General features: G+C 36.6%; 1 protein-coding gene across 3 annotated transcripts; it reads left to right on the top strand.

Annotated features, from left to right (window-relative positions):
- Nucleotides 1-12,493: 12,493 nt before the first annotated feature.
- On the top strand, nucleotides 12,494-23,564 carry LOC122639952 (uncharacterized GPI-anchored protein At1g61900). Of its 3 annotated transcripts, XM_043833008.1 has the most exons (10): nucleotides 12,494-12,700; nucleotides 14,830-15,009; nucleotides 15,099-15,704; nucleotides 16,612-16,857; nucleotides 16,996-17,007; nucleotides 17,752-17,895; nucleotides 18,428-18,472; nucleotides 19,320-19,476; nucleotides 21,106-21,109; nucleotides 23,292-23,564. In XM_043833008.1, the coding sequence occupies exons 1-8, from the start codon at nucleotides 12,637-12,639 to the stop codon at nucleotides 19,445-19,447; spliced, it is 1,425 nt and encodes a 474-aa protein (XP_043688943.1). In that variant the 5' UTR covers nucleotides 12,494-12,636; the 3' UTR covers nucleotides 19,448-19,476; nucleotides 21,106-21,109; nucleotides 23,292-23,564. The 3 variants fall into 3 exon arrangements, with proteins under 3 accessions (XP_043688943.1, XP_043688944.1, XP_043688945.1); XM_043833009.1 differs by lacking the exon at nucleotides 21,106-21,109 and having other exon boundaries at nucleotides 19,320-19,355; XM_043833010.1 differs by lacking the exons at nucleotides 19,320-19,476; nucleotides 21,106-21,109 and having other exon boundaries at nucleotides 12,495-12,700.
- Nucleotides 23,565-25,218: the final 1,654 nt, after the last annotated feature.

Genomic DNA, 25,218 nt, shown 5'->3' with positions numbered 1-25,218 from the left:
TTTCTTTTCCATTTGAATCTGAAGAATCCTTCTTCTGTCTCAAAACCCCATTGTACATAAAATGAGTTATAGCAGAGATTAATCAGATTCTTCTTTTTAATGTTCATATTAATTAATTGGAATTTTCCCTCTTCTTCACACCTCTCTCTATTTGTTTTCTTTCTTTCTTGTTGCAGAGATGATCTGAAATTCTAACAAGATCTATCAAATGACGCGTGAAACCTTGATTGGATGTTACAGATTATATTGATAGAAACACTAATTTAGTGTCTTAATTAGTTGGTTTGTGATCTATGAATTAATAATGAAAGTTGTTGCAAATTGGGTTTCTTGTTTAGGAAAAACAAGACATAAAGTGCAACAAAGTACGCGACAGAATGAAAAGCAAAGAAAGAAAGAAAATGTTCAGTTTTCTGCAAATTAGGGTATTAGGGACGTTGGATTTGTTATACCCTAATGGGCCCCATGATCTTACTGTTTTCTGATGTGGTTTTGGTAGCTAATCACTTAACCTTCTCTTTTTATTTATAGTATTGGTATCATATTCGTGTATCGGCCGATATGTATCCATACCAATATGGATTTTTTTTTCTTTTTTTATTATTATTTAAAATAGGCTTATTTATTGATGCGAGCTTTGCTCAAGATATTTGAATTACATAAAATAGATAGCCAAGGAGTGGAAAGTGGCCATCGTGTCTTACCCAAATAGATTGAAAGTACGTATTGGTAAAAAAAACTCTTTCTTGAATTTTAGATCAATACGAGCCGATATATCCCATCAGTATCGTAATGTAATCGATGGTTAATTTAAAATTTTCAATGTTTATGAGATCTTTCCAATTTTATTTTATCACTTGAATAATTCCATTTTAATTGAAACTTGATATACCGAGTGACGGTCTCTAAATGTCCACAGTGTCAGCTTTGTCTAGACTTTCACATGGTCGGAATTTGTGTCGGTTCATAGATACCCTCTAGAACCGAAGGAGTAGAAAAATATTCCACCTAATTAATATTAGGAGTGATTTGCTTTCACCCTTTCTACCAAAAATTTTTTTTGCCTTCACCCATTCGAAAGACTTGGAGGAAAATTCGAACGTTCAACTAGTAAATAATGAGCCTAAATCATTTTAAATTTATTCTTTGAAGGAGAAAGATTTCCACCACCCGTAGAGGACAGTTCACAAATCCATCCTAGAGCATTCATCGTGGGTGGAGAGAAACTCAACCCTTCTTTGAATTATAAACGTAAGTGATTAGTGAGAGCCAAGCAAATTATAGGTTAAATTGCCTAGTTTCTCATGATTTCATGAACTATAGAAATCGGTCCAATCAAGGTTTTAATTCACAATACTAGTGTCGATATCGGTCATCGTCGCTACTTATACCAATACAACCAATCCGTATCAATCCATGTTGAATCAATTTCAATTAAAATATCATTATTAAACCGTATCAGCTGATATGTATCGACACTGTATCATATAGGAAAAAAAACTAGGAAATGCTGCCGACGTGAAATATTATACAATTGGAAAGATTAGTTACCAAATCTTTCAAATGATTAAAGAATGATTAATGGGTTTGAAGATGTAGGTCTGAAAAAAAAAAGAAGCTAATCCACATTCCATACACGTCTTTTAATTTAAAAAGATTCCCTTTGTGCTTCCGTGTTCACACGGACTCTGATACAGTAACATTCTTAGATTCTATCCAAAACCTCGTTCACACTTGTAGTGGCTTTATTTTCTCCATTAATGGCACTTTCGCCTTTGGACAAAAGTTTCGTTGCTTCAGGCTTTACCACACTAATGGTTGGTTGGCTTGAAATATTATATACTACGGGTAGGGCTCCTACTTAGATTAGGTGAGGGTAGGGGGGATCTTTATCCCCTGTAATTTCCAGTCCGGTCTAATTCTCCTAGTGCCTTTAACAAGAGGGGTGCAATGATTATTTCACCCCTGCCCGGGTGGGATCCATCCCCCTCTTATTACAGGTCCTACGGAATTGGACCAGGCAGGAAATTGCAGGAGATAATTTTTCAAGGGTACGGAATTGTTAATTTTGGATCTGAACCGATTAAACTACCTAAAACCAATAAAAAACTTGGATCGAATCAAATCGAATCCTTATCAGTTTGGTTTAGATTTAGGCTTTTATGAAATTGGTAAAAAATCAAACCAGATTGGACAGACTAAAACTAAATTAAAACAAGAAGAACTCGATAATGGACAATAAGAGCCCATAAAATCAACTCGATAAAAGACTAAACCGAATCAAATCGAAACCAAAATCGATAAAATTCAAGCTGAACCGATTGATTGACATCCCTAGGTCAAAATAAGGTCATGTAGGCTTGGCTGGGCATGACCTTTTCCACATGATGTTGTGTTACAATCCCATATCAGTCATATAGGGGTGGAACCCACATCGGTTTTCATAAAAGGAGTTCGTGGGGGTTGATATGGTTTTGGATTCCTTTGTTTTACAAGCTAATTTAAGAAACGAACTCTCTTGAGATTCGTATCAGTGATATTAAAGCAATAAATCTCCGGTGTCAATTCTCACACGAAAGAAAGCTACCTAGAGACAAAGTGAAACTGCAAGGAAAGGACTATTTGCCGCTTATGAAAAACACTAGATCATAGTGGAGCCGCCATGAACGTCAATTCAAAAGAATACATGGTTGGATTTCCACAAGAGACTTGGTACTTGATGAGGGTTGACATGTCTTTGGGTTCTCTTGAAGTTGATATCACCTTGGTTTTAGCTTGGACTTAAACCCACTTAAACTCTAATTAGTTTGGGGTTTAGTCCTAGCAATAAAGTTTGAGAAGACAACCTTCCAAAAAGTAGCCTTCTATGTTTCAAAAGCTTACTTAGTAAATGACTTTTTTTTAATTTTTTTTGGGGGAAAGGACTACTTGATTTTGAAGTGATGTGTTGATTAATCAAGCCCTTATAAGTCAGATTTTTTACTCAGATCTTTGTACTAAATAGACAACTTAATTACAAGTTGTAATTCAAACCCACACTGACTAAATGTGAATTTGAATTAGGCTCAACACCTCTGTGTACCAACGCCAATACATGAGGAAGAATTTGTGCAATTTGACAAGGTTTGGCAAGTTGAGCTTGGAATTCCAATTAGTAAGTCAAGCACTTGAAAAAAAATGATATTTTGATCCCTTGTTGGCTCAATACAGAATGGTACGTGTTGGTGTTAGTCAAGCACTTGACTAATTCCATTTTAATTCATCATTAAAAGTTAGCAATTAAGAAGAGGATGCCCAAGGCATTATAAGTTACTTACATCTGATTCGATCGACTTTTACATGAAACCACACAAGAATAATTACACATGGGAACTAAGATCTTTTTCGAGGAATTTTTTTATCCTCTGGTGGCACATTGGAGTTGCTATACCTCAATTCTGACGTACACCATCTATTGATATGCACGGTTTATCAATAGGACGAAGATGACAGAGAGTGTCAGGAAAAGAGAGAGAAAATCATTCATATACGGTCTTAGATACAGTACCACTTGAGCTACAAGAGGGCAAAAGTTGGGGGTGGGTGGGGAGATAAGACTTAAAGAAGTGGTGCCCTACTAGTAAGGGCTACCAAGGAACTGCGTTAACAGATGTCTTCATGATATTGGGTTCTTATTTACTATAATTATGTTGCTTAACCTAATAAATTTCTACGTAATCTTAAACCCATATAAAATGAGCTAGGGTGAGTCTTTAAGTAGATGATGAGCATTAGAGGCTATCATTAGAGGAATCCTTAACTTTATTCTTGTTCAATGCTTGTGGTTTAAGATTTATTAAGTAGGGTTTGAGTTTCTTCAATGGAAAGCAATAATTAATGAAGGTTTTACTATTTTCTTTGGATTCATTGTTTTGAGCCCACCTATAATGTCTGCTCAATTAGTGTATCACCATGATGCAGTATCATGAATAGATCTTCTCATTTTAGAGACATCCATCATATTAAATAGGAAAGAGAGACATATAGGTTGTCTCATTTACTTTTTCATTGCAACATATATCCAGACATGGACCCATGCCAAACACAACATTTGGATCCCCCACACTGATATAATATTTATAAAGGTTTTGCTAAAATCACAAAAACCATGAAAAGTCATTGTATAGATCTGTATTGTGACTTGAAATGTCCCAGACAATTGTGAGTTGCCCTTTTCAACTATTTTATAACATTAGAAAAAGTTTCAAAGTTTAGAGAAAATTATTTTATATTTTTAAGTTAATAAAAATAAGGGTTTTTTTTTCCTGTCGCTATGTCTAGTGAAGTATAACGCTTCATTACTTGCTATATGACGATAGTACATGGCCGAGTTAGTCCATGCGATAGAGGACCAAATAAACATCTCATTGGTAAAATTTCAGGTTAAAAATTGTAAAGAATGTAGCTAAGATTACAATAGATGAGTTAATCCATGGTTTTCTTTTTAGTAATTTTACTAAAACTTTGAAAGAGAGTTTGCACAACTTTACTTACTTAATTTGAACTAAAGTTTGGCCATTGAGATGTATGTGAGGTCCTTTATCACATAGACTACTGCCAAATGGAAAATAGTGAAGAATTATACTTCACTAGGCATAGTGCCGCCTAGAAAGACCACCCCCCTCCCCAACCCCCCCCCCCCCCCCCCCCCACCCCCACCCAAAAAAAAAAAAACTGAACCTACTAGAACAAGAAGGACCTGATACATCAATTAACAGAGGAGCAAGAACCAAAGACAAATGGATACCTATTCCCCTTCTAAAAGTGAAATCTGCATCAAGGTGAGCTGGTCTAACAACATCCCTAGAATCACATTTTAAATCAATATTGGAAAAGATAGGAGAAGGAAAGACTACAGCAATCCAAAGTTAAAAGTCTCAAGTCCCAGTCCACTTTTCACTCATCCATATATCTGATGATTTCTAAAATTCTTTTACAATACAAGAGTATAACAACTTTTGTATTCATTCCCTTAAAGTGCAAGCATCTCAACCACTTTAGCTGGTTAGTAGAAATCTTTTCTTCTCCCACTGCACACACTAAGCTTTTATTGAGATTAAACAAAAATTACCCAAAAGCACAATCTTGTCTTTGTGAAAAGAAACATGGGATGCTAACATAAGGACCCACAAAAGATTAAAGGCAAAAGAGAACTCCCAAGTTCACTAGGTGCGTTAGAGGATTATAGCAGAAACTCATTCAAGATAAGACTACTAGGTATTTTACCATTAAAACATAAATTTGTTTATAACTCTGCAAATGGCCCAACTAAATATTGGGGATTCTAATAGAAGATGTCTCTCTGATTATTTGGCTGGTCTACCCACCATACCTACCAATCTTCAATGAAATAATTTCTTGAAAAGTTCTGTTCGTTAATCCAAGGGGGGAAAGAAATCAAGTAGCTTTAATGAAAATGCAATGGAGAAATGTATCTAGAACCCTTTGATATGGTATTATGGATCCACTTATCTTGATCTGGATATGGCAGTTCATGATCTCCAGATGGCCATTAAATTTAATTTTTTTGGCCTTCACCCATTCGAAATACTTGGAGGGAATTTCGGATGTTCAACTAATAAAGGAGAATATATAATGAACCTATATTGGGTGAGGAGGAGGGGTTCAACAAAGTTTTCCTCCACCCATAGAGGACAGTTCACAAACCCATCCTACGGCATTCACCGTGGGTGGAGAGAAATTAGACCCTTCTTTGAATTATAGTCATAAGTGATTAGTGAGAGCCAAACAAATTATAGGGAAAATTGCTCAGTTTCTCAGGCTTTCATGATCTATAAAAATCGGTCCAATCAAGGTTTTAATTCACAATACTAATGTCGATATCGGTCGTCACCGCTACCGATACCAATACAGCTAATCTGTATCGATCCATGTTGAATCAATTTCAATTAAAATATCATTTTTAAATCGTATCAGCCGATATGTATCGATACCGGATCCTATAGAAAAAAAAAACTAGGAAATGCTGCCGACTTGAAATATTATACAATTGGAAAGAATAGTTACCAAATCTTTCAAATCATTAAAGAATGATTAATGGGTTTGAAGATGGACATGTGGAAAAAAGCTAATCCACATTCCATACACGTCTTTTAATTTAAAAGATTCCCTTTGTGCTTCCGTGTTCACACGGACTCTGATACAGTTACATTCTTAGATTCGATCCAAAACCTCGTTCACACTTGTATTGGCTTTATTTTCTCCATTAATGGCACTTTAGTCTTTGGACAAAAGCTTCGTTGCTTCAGGCTTTACCACACTAATGTCTAATGGTTGGTTGGCTTGAAATATTATATACTACGGGCAGGGCTCCTACTGAGATTAGGTGAGGGTAGGGGGATCTTTATCCCCTGTAATTTTCTATCCAGTCTAGTTCCCCTAGTGCCTCTAACAAGAGGGGTGCAATAACGATTTCACCTCTGCCCGGGTGGGGTCCATCTCCCCTCTTATTACAGACATTAGGGAATTAGACCGGATAGGAAATTGCAGGAGATAATTTTTCAAGGGTAGGGAATTGTTAGTTTTGGACCTGAACCAATTAGACCAACTAAAACCAATAAAAAACTTGGATCGAATCAAATTGAATCCTGATCAATTTGGTTTAGATTTAAGCTTTTATGAAATTGGTAAAAAATCGAATCGAATCAAATTGGACCAACTAATATTGAATTGAAACAAGAAGAACCCGATAATGGACGATAAGAGCCCATCAAATCGACTCGTTAAAAGACTAAATTGAATCAAATCGAAACCAAAATTGATAAAATTCAAGGTGAACCAATTGATTGACACCCCTAGGTCAAAATAAGGTCATGTAGGCTTGACTGGGCATGATCTTTTCCACATAACGTTGTGTTACGATCCCATATCAGTCATATAGGGGTGGAACCTACATCGATTTTCATAAAAAGATTTCGTGGAGGTTGATATGGTTTTGGATTCCTTTGCTTTACAAGCCGATTTAAGAAGCGAACTCTCTTGAGATTCGTATCAATGATATTAAAGCAATCAATCTCCGGTGTCAATTCTCACACGAAAGAAGGCTACCTAGAGACAAAGTGAAACTGCCAGGAAAGGATTATATATTTGCCGCTTATGAAAAACACTAGGACATAGTGGAGCCGCCATGAACGTCAATTCAAAAGAATCGATAGTTGGATTGATCTCTCATCAACTCCACAAGAGACTTGGTACTTGGTGAGGGTTGACTTGTCTTTGGGTTCTCTTGAGGTTGTTATCACCTTGGTTTTAGCTTGGACTAAAACCCACTTAAACTTTAATTAATTTGGGGTTTAGTCCTAGCAATAAAGTTTGGGAGGATAATCTTCCATAAAGTAGCCTTCTATGTTTCAAAAGCTTACTTAGTAGATGACAAATTTTTTTTTTTGGGAAAGGGGTACTTGATTATGAAGTGATGTGTTGATTAATCAAGCCCTAATAAGTCATGTTTTTGACTCAGATCTTTGTACTAAATAGACAACTTAATTACAAGTTGTAATTCAAACCCACACTGACTAAATGTGGATTTGAATTAGGCTCAACACCTTTGTGTTACCAACGCCAATACATGAGGAAGAATTTGTGCAATTTGACAAGGTTTGGCAAGTTGAGCTTGGAATTCCAATTAGTAAGTCAAGCACTTGAAAAAAATGATATTTTGTTCTCTTACTGACTCAATACAAAACGATACGTGTTGGTATCAATATCGTTAACAACTGATACCATTGTCGATACCATGAACTAAATCTTTGGTTTTCACTTCTACATTTAGATGAGCTTATTTGAATGATCCACCATTTTGAGCAACGTGGACAGATGCTTACCGTGGCATATGTCAAATTACAAGCTACATGTATACTTTTCCATGCATGTCCATGCATTCTTGTGTTTTTCAGTTGTTTGTGTACGTCTATACATCCTTCCATAGCCCTTATATTTTCAATACTTTATTTGCCACATGGCAAACTCCTTTTGAGTTGAAATTTGACACGTAGACTGGGAACTTGAGGTTTACCTATCTATAAAATTTGGGTTTCATTCAATCTATTACGTGCAGGTTGATATTCAAATTGTTTAAAAAATCTAGGGTAAATTACATGTCACCTCCTGGTTTTCAAACAAAACTCGATCACCTCCTCTCAAAGAACGGTGTTAGTACGTTAGTTATTGGTATGAAAGGACTATTTTACCCTTGTACTAAAACATTATAATTAAATTTACAATACTACCCTTTCTTCATCTTCAACATTGGTCAAGGGTAGTTTAGAGATTTAAATGATTTGAGTTTTTTCAAAAACCAAGGGGTGATCTGAGTTTCGTTTGAAAACTAGGAGGTGACATGTAATTTACCCAAAAATCTAAACCCTTCATAATAATTTCATTTGAGCGAATATATGAAAATAAAATTTAAAAATAAATAATACATTAATTAAAAAAAGCTAGCCATTAGGATCTGTAGGAAGTCCAAAATATCCTTGGCACTATTTCAAAGCATAATCCATTAAACAAAGGTAAAAAGTTATGTGCAAATATCACTTCAAGTGTCAAATAGAGATAAAGTAAATTAGTTTTGGTTCGGAGTTTTGTACCAATACGAGGATAGGAAATAAATTCGTTCAATAGGAAACCCACATTTTATGAGAGGAAAGTGTGTCAATATGAACCTTATGACTATGTGAGGAGGAGTGGGAAGGAATCCCTACTCCAGCGTTGTAGGGATCTTTTTGCCATTAATCTTGCATGGGATTTTAGATAGGATTAGGCAAGTATAACTAAGCTCATTCGCGGTTTAACGGCCCATGTCACGGCCCAATATAGGTGATAATTGGATTAATCAACAGGGAGTGGGCTTGGTTGAGAACAGAAATTTTTATTCCACCATGGGTTAAGGAAAACCCATGATCTAATTGCCATTAATCTCTCCAATATAGGATGAAAGTTTGAAAATGCCCATATCCTCGTAATGATCCTCATCCTACTCCATATTGTTGCCCTCAACAAAGGAATTTGCCGTGGGTGAAGGGAAACTGTCTCCTATTTGGTTTTAACTTTGTAAATGTTTCAAGAATCTCACACTGTAATTTAAGATGAAATTTCCAATTTCCCCCCCCCCCCCCCTCTCTTTTTCTTTGGTAGAACAGTCATAAAAGGCCACTTTTTCAGATAAGAGAAAGAGTAATACAAAGCTCAGATTCAACTACAGAAATAAAAGAAAGATAACCCTTGAGCTGCAAAACTGAAATAACTACATGAGTTGAGGATAAGTGATGGGCTGAGTTGAGATTTGTCACTCAAAAAGCTACTACTACATGATTTGTGTTTCACCCTACCTAACTCAAAAACCCAAAACATAAGGTGATTTTAAGTGTCTAGCACAAATATAGCCCAGGCCTGGCCCGGCCCGGCCCAGCTCAGCCCAATGGTTAATTGCTTGGACTACCGAGGCTCACTAACGTGGTTGTATTCTTCACTGTGTCCTTCTCACTCACAGGTTGGGACTCGGGTGGAATCCATCATTAAAAGTTAGCAATTAAGGAGAGAATACCCAAGTCATTATAAGCTACTTACATCTGATATATTGTTTCGGCTTTTCATGAAACCACACAAGAATAATTACACATGATAACTAAGATCTTTTTCGAGGAATTTTTCTATCCTCTAGTGGCACATTGGAGTTGCTATACCTCAATTCTGACGTACACCATCTATTGATATGCATGGTTTCTCAATAGGACAAAGATGAAAGAGAATGTCAGGAAAAGAGAGAGAGAGAATCATTCATATACGGTCTTAGATACAACACCACTTGGGCTACAAGAGGGGACAAAAGTGTGGGAGGGGGGGGGGGGGAAGATAAGACTTAAGAGGTGGTGCCCTACTTGTGAGAGCTACCAAGCAACTGCTAACAGATGTCTTCATGATATTGGGTTCTTATTTACTATAATTATGTTGCTTAACCTAATAAATTTCTACGTAATCTTAAACCCATAAAAAATGAGCTAGGGTGAGTCTTTAAGTAGATGATGAGCATTAGAGGCTATCATTAGAGGAATCCTTAACTTTATTCTTGTTCAATGCTTGTGGTTTAAGATTTATTAAGTAGGGTTTGAGTTTCTTCAATGGAAAGCAATAATTAATGAAGGTTTTACTATTTTCTTTGGATGCATTGTTTTGAGCCCACCTATAATGTCTGCTCAATTACTGTATCACCATGATGCTCATGAATAGATCATCTCATTGTAGAGACATCCATCATATTAAATATAGGAAAGAGAGACATATAGGTTGTCTCATTTTCTTTTTCATTGCAACATATATCCAGACATGGACCCATGCCAAACACAACATTTGGATCCCCCACACTGATATAATATTTATAAAGGTTTTGCTAAAATCACAAAAACCATGAAAAGTCATTGTATAGATCTTTATTGTGACTTGAAATGTCCCAGACAATTGTGAGTTTGGGACACCAATAGCTGTCCCTTTTCAGCTATTTTATAACATTAGAAAAAGTTTCAAAGTTCAGAGAAAATTATTTTATATTTTTAAGTTAATAAAAATAAGGGTTTATAACGCTTCATTACTTGCTATATGACGACAATACATGGCCGAGTTAGTCCATGCAACAGAGGACCAAACAAACATCTCATTGGTACAATTTCAGGTTAAAAATTATAGAGAATGTCGCTAAAATTACAAAAGATGGGTTAATCCATGGTTTTTTATTTTTTTAATTTTACTACAACTTTGAATCAGAGTTTGAACAACTTTACTTGCTTAATTTGAACTAAAGTTTAGTCATTGAGATGGATGTGAGGTCTTCTATCACATGGACTAACCCATGTACTGTCAAATGGAAAATAATGAAGAATTATACTTCACTAGGCATAGTGCCGCCTAGAAGGATCCCCCCCCCAAAAAAAGACTGAACCTACTACAACAAGAAGGATCCAATACATCAATTAACATCTTACCCAAAAAAAATGCATCAATTAACAGAGGAGCAAGAACCAAAGACTAATGGATACCTATTCCCCTTCTAAAAGTGAAATCTGCAACAAGGTGAGCTGGTCTAACAACATCCCTAGAATCACATTTTAAATCAATATTGGAAAAGATAGGAGAAGGAAAGACTACAGCAATCCAAAGTTAAAAGTCTCAAGTCCTAGTCCACTTTTCACTCATCCATATATCTAATGACTTCTACAATTCTTTTACAATACAAGAGTATAACAGCTTTTGTATTCATTCCCTCAAAGTGCAAGCATCTCAACCACTTTAGCTGGTTAGTAGAAATCTTTTCTTCTCCCTCTGCACACACTAAGCTTTTATTGTGATTAAACAAAAATTACCCAAAAGCACAATCTTGTCTTTGTGAAAAGAAACATGGGATGCTAACATAAGGACCCACAAAAGATTAAAGGCAAAAGAGAACTCCCAAGTTCACTAGGTGCATTAGAGGATTATAGCAGAAACTCTTTCAAGATACGACTATTAGGTATTTTACCATTAAAACATAAATTTGTTTGTAGCTCTGCAAATGACCCAATTAAATATTGAGGATTCTAATAGAAGATGTCTCTCTGATTATTTGGCTGGTTCTACCCACCATACCTACCAATCTTCAATGAAATAATTTCTTGAAAAGTTCTGTTCTTTAATCCAAGAGGGGAAAGAAACCAAGTAGCTTTAATGAAAATGCAATGGAGAAAATGTATATAGAACCCTTTGATATGGTATTATGGATCCACTTATGTTGATCTGGATATGGCAGTTCATGATCTCAAGATGACCATTAAATATATTTTTATTGCTCAGAAACAAACAATAAAGATTTCCCTTTTCCCTTTAGTTAATCCAATGGGGTCTATCACTATATTCACTCCCATCTCCTGCTATAACTTATTTTATTGTTGGTGCCATCCTTATAGGGGAGCACAAACTGATCTTCACAAGCGAGCTCCGATACATAGGCACGCGCATCTCACATGTTCAGTTCAAGTAAAACTCGCCTTCACTTATTTCTCTTTTTCTTCTCTCGCAGGTCAAACGTGTGAAACTGTGAATGGGAGTGTGTGTGAAGTGTGAACCAGTGGAAAATGAGGTACTGAGATGGAGTTTTGGAGCTTTGGCTTGTGGCCTGCGAGGAGTGAAGAGTGTGGAAACTATAAACACAGAACAGAGAATTGATGGCGTTGGAGCTAACCCACTTATTTTGTGTGTTGTGGGACCCTCCCTTCTTAGGAGTGAGGAGTGAGGAGTGAGGAGTGAGGACAGCTATTGCTCAAACTGCTTTTGTCCCCACACACTTACAAAGCTCATTCATGGCGTTCTAGCTTCACTCACTGACCTCTTCACCACCACCACCACCACCACCACCACCATAACTGTTACAATCACTACTTACCTCTTCAATGTTCTCATGTCTCCATGGCTGGCTTGCTTGCTTGCTTGCTGTTTCTGGTTGAAACGTCCTAACAATTCTTTTTAACTGTTATTTTCTCTACCTGGGTTGATCTTCTTCCTTCCCTCGGCTACTCTTTTCCTGGTGTGGCTACTAAAAAAAGTGCAGACATGAGAGGAAGGGCGTCTCTCCTACTTAATCTCCAAGTTCTTAGTTTGTTTCTTTTGTTCTTCTGTGAGTATCAACTACCCATCTTTGTGGTTTCCTCTCTGGGCTTTTTCTGTTCATTCTTTTTTCCTTATTTGATCTGTGGTTTCATCATTTGGGATCATGTTGATGGAGGTAAGTTTTTGCTTTGCTGGTTTTATCTGTCATATCATGAATTTGGCGAATTGGGCCTTCAATTCGATGTTTCCGTAAGGTGTTTGGGTATTTAGTTTTGGTTGTTTTTGAGTTCGATTTTTTTATTTGTAGTTGCGCAATTGGTTAGGGATTTTGTTGGGACTTCTCCTTCCTTGTATTGATTCTTACACTTTCAGAGTCACTTCCTCGGTTAGATTGAAGTCATTAAACAGTTTATGTCTTCTTTAGGCTTTCTTAGCTTGATTCTCCTGTTCAGGACGACGTAGCTCTGCTTCAAGGTTGATGGTGTTAGGGTTTGCGTTTTGAGTCTTTTTCCCTCTTTGGTTTGAAAAATTTACTTAAAAAACAGCACTCGTTGCTAACTGTGTCTGTTTACCCTAGGACATGATTCCGAAGAAAAATACGTTGGTTTTTTACACCCAAAAAAAAAAAAAGAGGAATTTTTGTGTGGTTGTCTTCTGGACCCTGGACCTGAAAGTCAGTCCATGACTATTAGGTTTAATGTTTGAATCTAGATAGAACTAAATTAAATGATCTTGATTTTGGTTGTAGGGTATCAATAGATATTGGTTATTATGGAAACAATATTTCATTCTGTAATTTGGAGTTATATTAGCTTGATATTTATTTCACCAAATGTGCCTGTGTGAAGAGTACTACCACGGAAATTTTTTCGCCTGCAAAAAATTATAAGCGATGCATATCTCTTTTGGGGGGGGGGGGGGAGGTGGAGTTACAATTTTATTTAAACAACAAACTGTTTGAACTGTGAACACATCAAGCCTCTTGAAAACCTTTAAACTTATTTATGGTTGACTTCATCTCCCTACTTACTTCTTTTGAACTTATGAATGTAATTTATGGTAGAGTTGAGAAACATCTCCTTTTGATAAGCAAGTGACCAAAGGTTAGCTTCCTTTCTTCCAATTTCTTAGACTTAGTACATCTTAGGCTTTTTTCTCTACAGCCCCTTGGACCGCCGAACTAGGAAAATTAAGTAAAATATGATAAATCTCGATCTCATCTTGCACCTAAGTGCACAGGCCTAGCCCATCCACACTGCAAATAGAAAACATTTTCTGGATCCATACCTGATGTACTTCCAGATTATAATGATTAATTGTTTTCTTTTTCAATTTTGAATGACCTAAATGTAGGTTCTACATCATGGCAGTGGAGAGAATTTTTTTTTTTCCCTTTAATTGATGTTTACGGTTTTACTTCTTATGATGTTATGAGTTAAATGATCCTGTTTTCTTCTGAAACATAGCCACGATCTCTATATTTGGTGGATATGACTGATGTGTGTTATTTAAGCCATCAGAGTGTTTAAGCTTTAATGCGCGAGCCTTGGTGCAACGGTTAAGTTGTGCTATTGCAACCTGTTGGTTGCAGGTTCAAATCTTGGAAACAGCCTCTCCTGCGTAGCAGGGGGTAAGACCACATACATTTTCCCCTCCCAGACCCTGCAGTAGCGGGAGCCTCGTGCACTAGGTTGCTCTTTTTAGTGTTTAAGCTTTAATGCTTGTAGATTTTGTTATTGGAAGGATACAAATTGAAACATTCAGCTATGGAAACAACTATGACCTGGATTACTTTATGAGGTTTTGGAAAATTTACATTAAAAAAAAAGATCTATTGTTTTTGGCACCAATAAGAATACACCTGGTGGATTCAGTTGAAACAGAAAACACACTGCTCTGAGATGTCAGTAGCTATTAGATTTATTGATATGTTTTACCTTTGGTTGGGTTTTTATCTGCATATTAAGCAGTTTAATTACATGAATTTTATAGTTGAACCTGTGTGATATCTACTTTATTTATCCATTGAAAATCCTGTCATCATTACTATTGTGCTTGATGACATTGCTTTTGAACAACGTTATGAGGTGCTAGAAGAATTTGGCACTCGCTCACACTTCTGACATGATACATAAAGTGAATATTAGGATTTATGACGTCCCCTTTGCTAACCATTATTAATACTGGCTGATTCAGGTTTCTGTGAGTTGAACTGCATTGCATTGGAGTCTAAAAAAGGTTCTTTGTTAGTGGAGAAGAAGGGAAATGCTATTCTGCCTGCTACTTCCCCACGTCAGGCCCCTCAACCCTATATTCCTCAACTAGCTCCATCACCGTTGGCACCTTTCACAAATAACACTGTGCCAAAATTATCAGGTGCATTTTATGTAAACTTGTTGTATTGCATGCTTGATCCTAGGGGCTTTCCACCATGGTGACACTTTGACTTTGCTTTTGATTTGCAGGGCTTTGTACATTAAATTTTTCCTCTGCCGAAAGTATGTTGAGCATGACTGCAATTGATTGCTCATCTTCCTTTGCTCCTTTTCTGGCTAATGTAATATGTTGTCCACAGTTAGAAGCCACTCTTATGATTCTTATCGGGCAATCAGGCAAAGATACTGGGATGCTTGCCTTGAATATGGCCCATGCAAATCACTGTCTCTCAGATGTTGAGCAGATCCTTGCAGGTCAGGGTGCAAATGTGTATCTACAAAAGATATGTTCAATTCATCCAGTGAACTTAACTGAAGCCTCTTGCCCTGTTGAAAATGTTAATGAGTTTGAGAGCATTGTGGATTCATCTAGTCTTTTGGCTGCCTGTGAAAAAATTGACCCTGTGAATGAGTGTTGCAGCCAAAAATGCCAGAATGCAATTGCTGAAGCTGCCAGGAAAATTGCTTTGAAAAATTATAGTCTGTCAAGCATGGATGGAGATGATCTCTTACCTGAGCACTCATCTAAGATTGATGATTGCAAAAGCATTGTCCTCCGATGGCTTTCCAGTAGACTTGAACCTTCTTCTTCAAAGAAAGTTCTTAGGGGACTCTCTAGCTGTAATGTGAATAAAGGTAAGCTGGGAAAGTGGCCTTATTTTCTTTTGGATCATGAGAAAATTGCTTCACAATACTACACTGTTTAAATGGTTTTGGTCATAACGATATTAGGAGCAGGAGATAATGCTATTCATAGTGGAGATTGTCTCTTAGACCCCATTTAGTTACTGAGGTGAACTGAAGTAAAACTAGAACGAAAGCAAAATAGAATTTTTTATCATTGCCAAGAAAAATTGTATAATTAACTCAATAACATACTAAGTATGGTGACTAATGGTACTTTATTTTCATTCAATATCATTAAGATTTTTCTAGTGATATGGTAAAATTTAGTTTCCATATTTGTATGTTTTTGGGTTTGTTACACAATTGGTCTTGGTTATCAATACAGAAGCTTTTGTTTTGTTTTGGTTTTAATTTTACTTCACTTCAGTTAACTTCACATCTAACAAATGAGGTTTGAGGGAAGTTGGTCTGGTCCCTGCTGGATTTTTTTATGGGATACATGCAGGGGTTTTCCAGAACTAAAATCTGCAGTGTCTGGACTGGCATCTCCAATACCTATTCTACTCATCTTGTGATAGTAGACTTGGCATGGTCAGAGGGAATGGGAACTGTTGCTGGTGTTCTTATTGGGCACATGTTTATGACATTTGATTGTGGAATTTTGTGTAAATGATCCAAGTCCAGATCCTATGCATATATACCACATTTTAGGTGACGCCATTTGTAGACAATTGGGTTCTTTATTCTCTCTACCTTAAGATACCACTTGGTTTGGTTGGTATTTGATGTCAAGTACTGACTTTTGAAATCAATGTGTGCATGTTTATTATGTCCACCAATTTTTACCTCTGATCACAAATCTCTAAACTAAGTAACTAACATTTTTATTTCTCACCAAATATTGCCTTTGCTTCAGTTTGTCCGTTGTTTTTCCCTGACACTAGACATGTTACCAAAGACTGTGGGAATGGGATGAGTAATCAGACTGCTTGCTGCATTGCCATGGAGAGTTATGTCTCTCACTTGCAAAGGCAGAGTTTTATTACCAACTTGCAAGCTCTAAACTGTGCTGCTTTGCTTGGCATGAAGTTACAGAAGGCTGACATAACTAAAAATGTCTATAGCCTTTGTCACATAACACTCAAGGATTTCTCTCTCCAAGGTTAGTGCACTCTGGAAATTTCTATATTTTCTTCACATTCTAATAATTTAATCACTCATAATCAGATACTGATACTAATACATCATTTCCTTGTCCTTTTCTTGTTTGGGATATGGGGGATCTGCAACGGCACATCAGTTGGATTACAAGGTAATTTGGGTATCCTACTTTTGAATTACTCTTTGGTACATCATAAGATTGGTTCCTTCATTTCTTCAATCAGATGTTTTGGCAATCTATCATTTTATTAATTCATTTATCTGCAAACACTTCCTTTCTCTGAACAGTATCAGTTCTTATTGTCTTAATCATATTTTTGTAATTGTTTTATGTATTTCGCTGAACCATATCCTGGGGTCCTGCTTTTCTTTATAAACCTTTATTTCTTAGCTTTTAGATTTCTAATATTTTCTATGAGAAAGAAAATCTGTGAAAGATGACCTAATGATAAATATCCCAAGTTGGTTTCTTCCTCTAGTAGAAATGTATCATATTTTTGTATAAGTTTGTTAAAGAACCACCCCATATTGTAGGGATAATTCTTATTTGAGTTGAGTTGGTTTGAATTTGTTAAAAAAATGTTGACATTTAATCCCATTTCTTTATTGGTTATTTTAGAGAATTGGAAACTTTTTTTTTCCGTTTTTGAGACATTATTTTCTTAGTACATTCATATATATCTTCAGATTGTAGGTCAACATCAATTGGCAAAACTGAATAACAATATGATTTAGAACTCCCCTATTAGAGTGGAGAGCTGTTGAAGTTGGCAGTTTACTATCTTGCAATAATTATTTGCATCCATCCAAAAAGTTTGAACAAAAGTCTTTGGAGAATGTTCTTTTCGTTGCACCTTTTACTTACCTTCTCCATCCATTTTCTCCCTTCCAACAGAATCTGGGTGCCTTTTGCCAAGCTTACCCTCAGATGCGACATTTGACCAGACTGCAGGTGTCAGTTTCCTTTGTGATCTGAATGACAACATTGCAGCTCCGTGGCCCTCTGCATCTCAATTACAGACTTCTTCCTGCAATAAAAGTATGCTCCACTGGTTTATTTTCTTCCTTCAATTATATCTCTGTAATATTTTCTCCTTTTACAATTAAAAGTATTCTCTGCTGCATATTGTTCTTGTATAATTTGTTGATGTGGGGCCATGGGACTTGTAGAATGGTATGAGACCCCTATAACTTGCCTTGTGTCTCACATGTATCATTTAAGTGGTCCCACCTAAGACATAACTATGTGGTAGAGTCGGTTTGAACAGATGATCTCCACTATTATCTCCCCCCCTCCCCCTTCTGGTCAAATGGCAATGGTCTCATAAAGTTCCAAAAAACATGACATGGATGAGTTGATTATAAAACATCTGATCATCTATTTTTAGCATATAAGGTGATCCATTAGTTGGGACCATCTGACTGGGGTTTCCAATCCTTTAAACGTGTGGTGCATGCCAACCTAGGGGAGACCCCAGAACAAAGATGCTCCCCTTGTTCTTATGTCCTGTTTTTATTTATTTATTTTATTTATTCCCAACCTGACATAAATTTAAACCTTGGAGCTGCAGCAATCAAGATTCCAGCACTTCCAGCTGCTACGTCTGGACAAAGTGGTAAGAACAATAATTGATATTTCTTTGTTTAGTTTGGCTTTGAGATATTCATGATGTCGTGTATATCTAAACTCGATAGAAAATTAGATATGGCCACAGATTCTTATGGAAAAATCAATAAGCTTGCCCTTTATGTTGTCCTTATAGAAAATCTCCTTGAACACACACGCACACCCACCCACACACATACGCACACGACCATATTCCTTTAACTCTTTTGGAACTTGGTGGCTTTAGTGTCCTTGCAGGATTTTGTTAAGTTGCCCTTTTTCTCTTTGTTTTTATTTTGGAATTTTACTGTCTCCCTTTCAACATTTACAATTTATGCCAACATCTAAGTTAATACCAAGTGTTATGTCTGATGAAATGAATCTGCATTTGATGAACCCATAATTTGCTTCTCTCTTGGCCAGTGACCTATTTTATCTGCCTAATTATTGCTTTTGGTTTTGGAAACCTTCCTATGGAGCTCTTAACATCTCTCATGTCTCACTCAAGTGCTTTGAGTCTGTGATGACCAGAAATATTTTTTCTTTGCAGGGACTTCTGAGTTTCTTTTTCTTTCATATCATATTGAAATGCTTTGAGTCTCTGATAAATCAGAAATGTGTTTCTTCATTGAGACTTTTCAGCCAATACCTCCACTGCACCTGCTCTTGACAAATATCAACATTTTTTCTTCATTAATTTGGCTAGAACCTACATACATCAACTTGTGAACGCTTTGTTGTCATCCCATGTTTTGGAAAATCGTCTTTTCAACAATTGGATTACTGTCTATAATATCTTCATCATATCCCTCAATGTTTCCCAAACAAAAGTATTACAGTTGTGTACTTATTGTTAGGATTCTCAGGGATTGTCCTCAGCCTTCCTAGAACCTGTAAACATGTCAGAGAATCCCTTCTTGTTTCCTTGGCTGTTGTTTTCTGGGATGTGTTTAAGCTATGTAAATGTCAAAGACACCAAGCTTAATGCAGGACCCACAGTCATCCTGTGTCTTTTATAAAACTTTTCAAGCACCAAGATAAATCATACCCTACTGGACTGTAAAAGTTACCGAGATAACTGGATCCAGACATCCAGTAGAAGCAGTGAGTATTGTAACAGGTTCGATGCATGCCTTCCTTACATAGAAATCATTTTGAGGACTAACATGCCACATTGTTGTATAGTCATGGTTTAATATTTAGAGCACTTCTCCACCTGTCAATATCCTTTGAAATTGGTGGTCAATTCTGCTTGGGGTTTACTTGAAGAAGAGGGTCAGTTGAAAAAAAAAGGGAATAGCCACATACATGGTGGGCCACCAAATTTGGCATGTAGCCTATCTGGGAAACTCCCCAGCTATCCAAAGGTAATGGTCAGATGGCCATTATTAATCTGTGGCCAAAAAAAAAAAACTTTTCTCATGAGAAACTAAATTCAACACAAGGCCATCTTCTCTTCTTGCTGGAATTTTGCATCAACTCTCCCTATCTTAAAAAAACTTACTTCGAGTTTTGCAGCGACGAGGGGTAAAAACATGTGAGTAGCAGCTTTGACCATCCCCAAACTGAACTTTGATTTGTACAAATAGTAGGAATAAAGTCTTCAACTTTGGGGATTTCCTCTTCGAAGAATTGAGGTGGTAAAATCAACCTTTTCTGCTTCAAATTCTTTAATGTGGGCCTCTACAGTAGAATCTTCAAGCACCGTCTCTTCCTTGCCATTGCCAGTTACTGGATTCTCTTCAACTTTAATCTTAACTTCAGGTTCTTGTTCTTTGATTGGTGGTCTCTGCTCTTCATGGGGAGGTGCAAAGTTGAAATTAGTATGTAAAGTAGAGAGTGATTCTGGCATTGGCTCTTCTTTGCTGAATTAAAGCCAATCATTTATCCAGCTGCCTCAACTCCCCAAGAACTTGATTAAGAAATTTTTGGATTTAGGCCATCTTAGAGGGACTTAATTCCCTATTGGTCATATCTCTAGTACCAATTAATTCTAGTAAATCAAAATAACAGAAAACAACCACTGGAGAGAACCATAGTGAATTAGCTTAAGAAAACTAAGGGGTAGCAAACAGAAGGTTCAATATCTCCCAAACCAGCCGATGGGGATAAAATTATGGTCAAAAGATGGTCCTAACTTGCTGGTCTTGTATAAGAAATATCATAGAGATTCAATAGTTAAATGAGGAATAATGGACGTGGACAAAAATTAGAAACTTAGTGAAAGTAGAAATTATAAAGTTACTAAAACATGAACACCCAAACTCCAGATCTGATGGTTCTGCAACTTTGGACAAATGTAGTCCGAAGAGGGACGGGCATCATATCCAAAATAGGGTTTGACCAATGGTAGGAAAGGCTGGAATCTTTAAGAGAAGACTGAGAACACAAGGGGACAGAAACTGACATGCATGAACAAAAATTTAGAAATATGATTAGTAGGGCAAGGAGAGAATATAAACCAAACAAAACAAAGAGATTGGAAGCAAAGGTGTAGGATTCAAACTCAATAGAAGAGGGTTTCAGATTACCTTGATCAACCCCTCCCCACCCCCCACCCCCCAACACACACCCACCCACCCACCCATCTTGTAGCTTGCTAAAACTGAGAACAAGATGGAGATAAAAGAGGGGTAAAGGGGGGTGGGTGGGATGACGTAGCTTCACCACCAAAGCCTGTGGGAGGATTCACCACCACGCAACCTAGAATCACCATCTAGGGTTACTGCTGTTTCACTACAGTAGAGCATGTAATCACCATAGAGAAGACAAATATTCCATTAGCCAAAATCGTTGAGAGAGTATTCTTTCTCTTGTATTTAAAGTTGCAAGCATGTAGTACAAGGGTTGTAAGTCTTAGCTACCAAGTAGCTCACAACTTGATAAAATAGCATCTCCCTAGAAGATGTAGTTGCTATAACACAAAAAGTAAAAGACAACTAAAATAGAAACTACTAAGTTGCTAATGACTTAGCAACTAAATCTGTTACAAAAATAGAAACTAATTACTTAATCCCGTATAGGACCTAAATCCCTAATATATGGGCTTATAGAATTGGCCATTACAATAGAAAACTCAAAGATACTAAAAGCCCACCCATATAACCCATTGGTCACTCAAACTAAGCCTAACTTGATCCAAACTAAACCATGGGTTCAGTTAGGCCTAATAAATTAAACCAAATCCAAAACAATAAGCCCATCTTCTATTCTTGCTGGAATTCTTCATCAAATAGCCTCCCACCTTGTCTGTCTCGGAAACTTATTTCCCAGATTGGATTTAGCATATAACCTTGTCCACCACCAGCTGTAATCAGAGTAACTCTTATTCTACTTTTTGTTTCTAGTCATACCACCAAGATTCCTGCTTAAATAGTACGAATAGTTAAATTTCTTGCCCATCTTATAAAGTTTATGATTAACTGTGTAAGCTAGACTAGTTGAATGACAAACGGTGCCATTGATGTGCTCAAGTTCAGCTTAACCTTAGCCTTCCCTGTGCATGCATCTGTGACCAAAAGAAGTATGGTATACAAACGGTAAAGTCATGGCTGTCTCCTCTGGTTCTTGTTAACATTCCCTGCTGATTATTCAATTCACGAAGGAAGCACCATAACCATTGTCATGCATGGTTCTTATTCATTGACACCCTGGTTCATTTACATTATATCAAATCTCTCGGCTCTTACCATAATTCATGATATGTTGAATCTCTTTGTTCATTCCATACATAATCATGGAGCACCATGAGTAATCATTGTGGGTATATTATCTATTGCCGTCATCTGTGATGTTGTTTTTGTCTTAGAGATTGATTAATTGAATGTGAAGTAACAGACCACTGATAGTAATTTTTTTTTGTACTAATTTAAATTTATCATTATGACCTGTCCAGTTATAAAGCTATTACACTCTTAATAGCAGAAATCAACCACAGGTTCATACATATGTGTGTATATGCAGATGTATGTAAATTGGTACATCAATTCACACATAAACAACTACATCCATAAATGCAGAGATGAATCACCTCTGAGATCGAGTACTAAGCTGGAGGCCATTATAGAGTTAAAGAACATGCTAATCAGCACAATATAAGGGAATGCAAAGCCACTTCCTCTAGAATGAATCTAATTAAGATGGAAGGATAGATCGAGGACAAAGCAGGAGACCATTATAGAGTTAAGGAACATGCTAATCAGCACAATATAGGAGAATGCAAAGCCATTTCCTCTAGCATGAATCTAATTAAAATGGAAGGATTTGCCTGAGATCTTATCCTGGAACCTGGATATATTAACAATTGGGGTTCATTTGGTTAACGAGATTAGTATAGAACTTGTGGGGTAGAGAGCTTCATTCGGTTTATGAGATTAGAACTTGTGGGGCGAGGTAGTTACAATAGAGGGCTTGACGATGATTGTATGGAACAAGATTCGGATGTAGTAGGGGTCATTAATTTTGTTCTCCTGTTAGTCCATAAATATTCCCTTTTTGTGTGTGGGGGTGGGGACCTTTCCGATGATGTTCACTTTTAATGGTATCAAAGCTGGGTTGACCGAGTTGATAGTTACTCAACTAACAATTATGTTTTAGTATCCCGTAGATTGCATGGGGGTCAGTATATTCATTTAATTGTTTCTATAAAGGTACTATTGCTTAGCTGATTCATATGGTAAACTCGAGTGATGACATCTCTGCAAGGCCAGCTGGGTCCTACTTCTCAGTTTTAGGCTTGCCAATGGCTTGACCGAATGAGTGAAGCTGACTGCTTAAGATTTTGAATCTGCAGAACACTAACTTATCTACTGTAAATGCTTGCTTTTCAGGTCCCTACAGAGAAGGCTCAATGTTACCTTGGTTGCTCATTTTCTCACTGGTTCTGATGACACACTTTTAATTTTCACTTGGGCCATTCTTACTTCTCTGGTTACAGTGACACATTATTTATCCCTTGAGCAAACTTACCAGTCCTTCCATGGCATAGCTGAAATGCAGAGAGATTTGGTTGAACCATATCCTTGGAAGAGAGAAGAATCACAGTTGGAAGCATGTCTCAATTTTTTGCAGCAGGGTATTATTATTTCATGATTCTTGTGGAGTAGATGCAATAAAAATTGTGTAAAAAATTTTCAAAAAAAAAAAAAAAAAAAGGAAGAAGATTGGAGGGTGGTGGGGGGCAGAGTTTATGTTGTAAGTATTACTGTAGGATTCGGCTGTAAGTCATCCGGGCTGTCCCAAATGCAGCAGCCCGTTCTTTGTTCTGTTTCTTAGAGTTCTTATTTGGAAAGACATCAGCATGTGTATGAATTATCCATCACTTCAAACGGCAATTGATGGTAAAATTATCTTATTTTAGTTAGTTGTTTTTCCATCACAATCTATACAGAACAAACAGATGCAGAGTTGATGGTGCAACAATATTGGGCTTAATTCAGACCGGAAGAAAGAGAAAAAAAAAACCGTAAATATGGCCTTGGGGATCTACTTTTGTGGGAAGCAAAACAGTTCATTTGTGGATGCTTTGGAGACTCTTTTCATGTTTTCACTTTTGATCTTTGATGTTCAACAATGCCATAAAAAAAAAAGTGGATCATTCTGTTCTCTATTAGGGTTTTGTCATTAATGAGATGAGTATGAAGTCTTCAATCACATGAATCCACTTACATTCATGAATGATAACCAATGAGAAATTGCCATTGTGAAACTGAGACTAGTTCCCTAATAGTCCATTACTTTTAAATTTTTCTGTAACAATAAATTGTGACATTTGATTCTGTTGCAGTGGTCAAATTTTAGCAGAAAACAAAAATTGAGAATGATCTGGGTATTGAGTTTAGAGTTTAATAAATCACAGTATTGTCACTTTTAAGGCACTTCCTCTATTGATCTTCATACTTGAAATTTGACAAAATGTGATGAGCATGAAGTCCTATACAAGGTGTTAGATATTGGTAACTGTGTCCATATCGGTCTCGGCCGATACCAATACAGGTCAGTTGTATCGAAGTGTATTGGACTGTTTTGCTCCTCAAAATATCACTACCTTGGTTTTTTAGATCAGTTTACCCTCCTTGTATCGATACCACACAAGGGAAATTTTTTAAGACAAATAAATTCAATGTAAAAGTTGGAAAACTTCATCCATTCCAAAGTTCTTGATTTGGGTTGGATTCATTTTCTCGCTCAATTATGTTCAAATGTGTTTTTTAATCATACAAAACAAAAAAAAGTAAAACGATAGAAAATATAAAATAAATTTATAATGATAATTATATAATTTAAGAAATAATAATTAATTTTCGTTAAAGATTTTTACGGCAAAACAAACGCAACCCAAGAATAAAATAGAATTTTAACTTAATTGGTAAGTTCTAAATTAAAAAATCTTATTAAGTCACACATTAAGGTACTTTCATTGTTTATCATCTTTAAAAAAAGAAAAAACAAATCAGTTAAGGCTGTGTTTGGTATGCATTTTAAGTCGATTTCACATTCTCAGAAGATACAAGCAACTATTTTTGTCATCCGAGAATGCAAAATCGACCTAGAATGCATACCAAACATTGCCCTATTATGGGCACATAATGGCCGATTGCAACCGATTTCTAACTGGTTGAGCCCGACCCATAACAGAATCGGCTGGACCTGGATCCGATCTGGCTCTGGAGTTTGATAACCTTGGTTTTGGGCCAACCCATATTTAAGGGCTCGTGGCATTGATCTGTAACTCGGTTCGAGTTTAAACTGAGCGAG

The sequence above is a fragment of the Telopea speciosissima genome, chromosome 9 (assembly GCF_018873765.1).
Source record: "Telopea speciosissima isolate NSW1024214 ecotype Mountain lineage chromosome 9, Tspe_v1, whole genome shotgun sequence".
NCBI classification, from domain to species: Eukaryota; Viridiplantae; Streptophyta; class Magnoliopsida; order Proteales; family Proteaceae; genus Telopea; species Telopea speciosissima.
The sequence above is the reverse complement of the archived record's forward strand: the minus strand, read 5'-3'. Positions and strand labels throughout refer to the sequence as shown.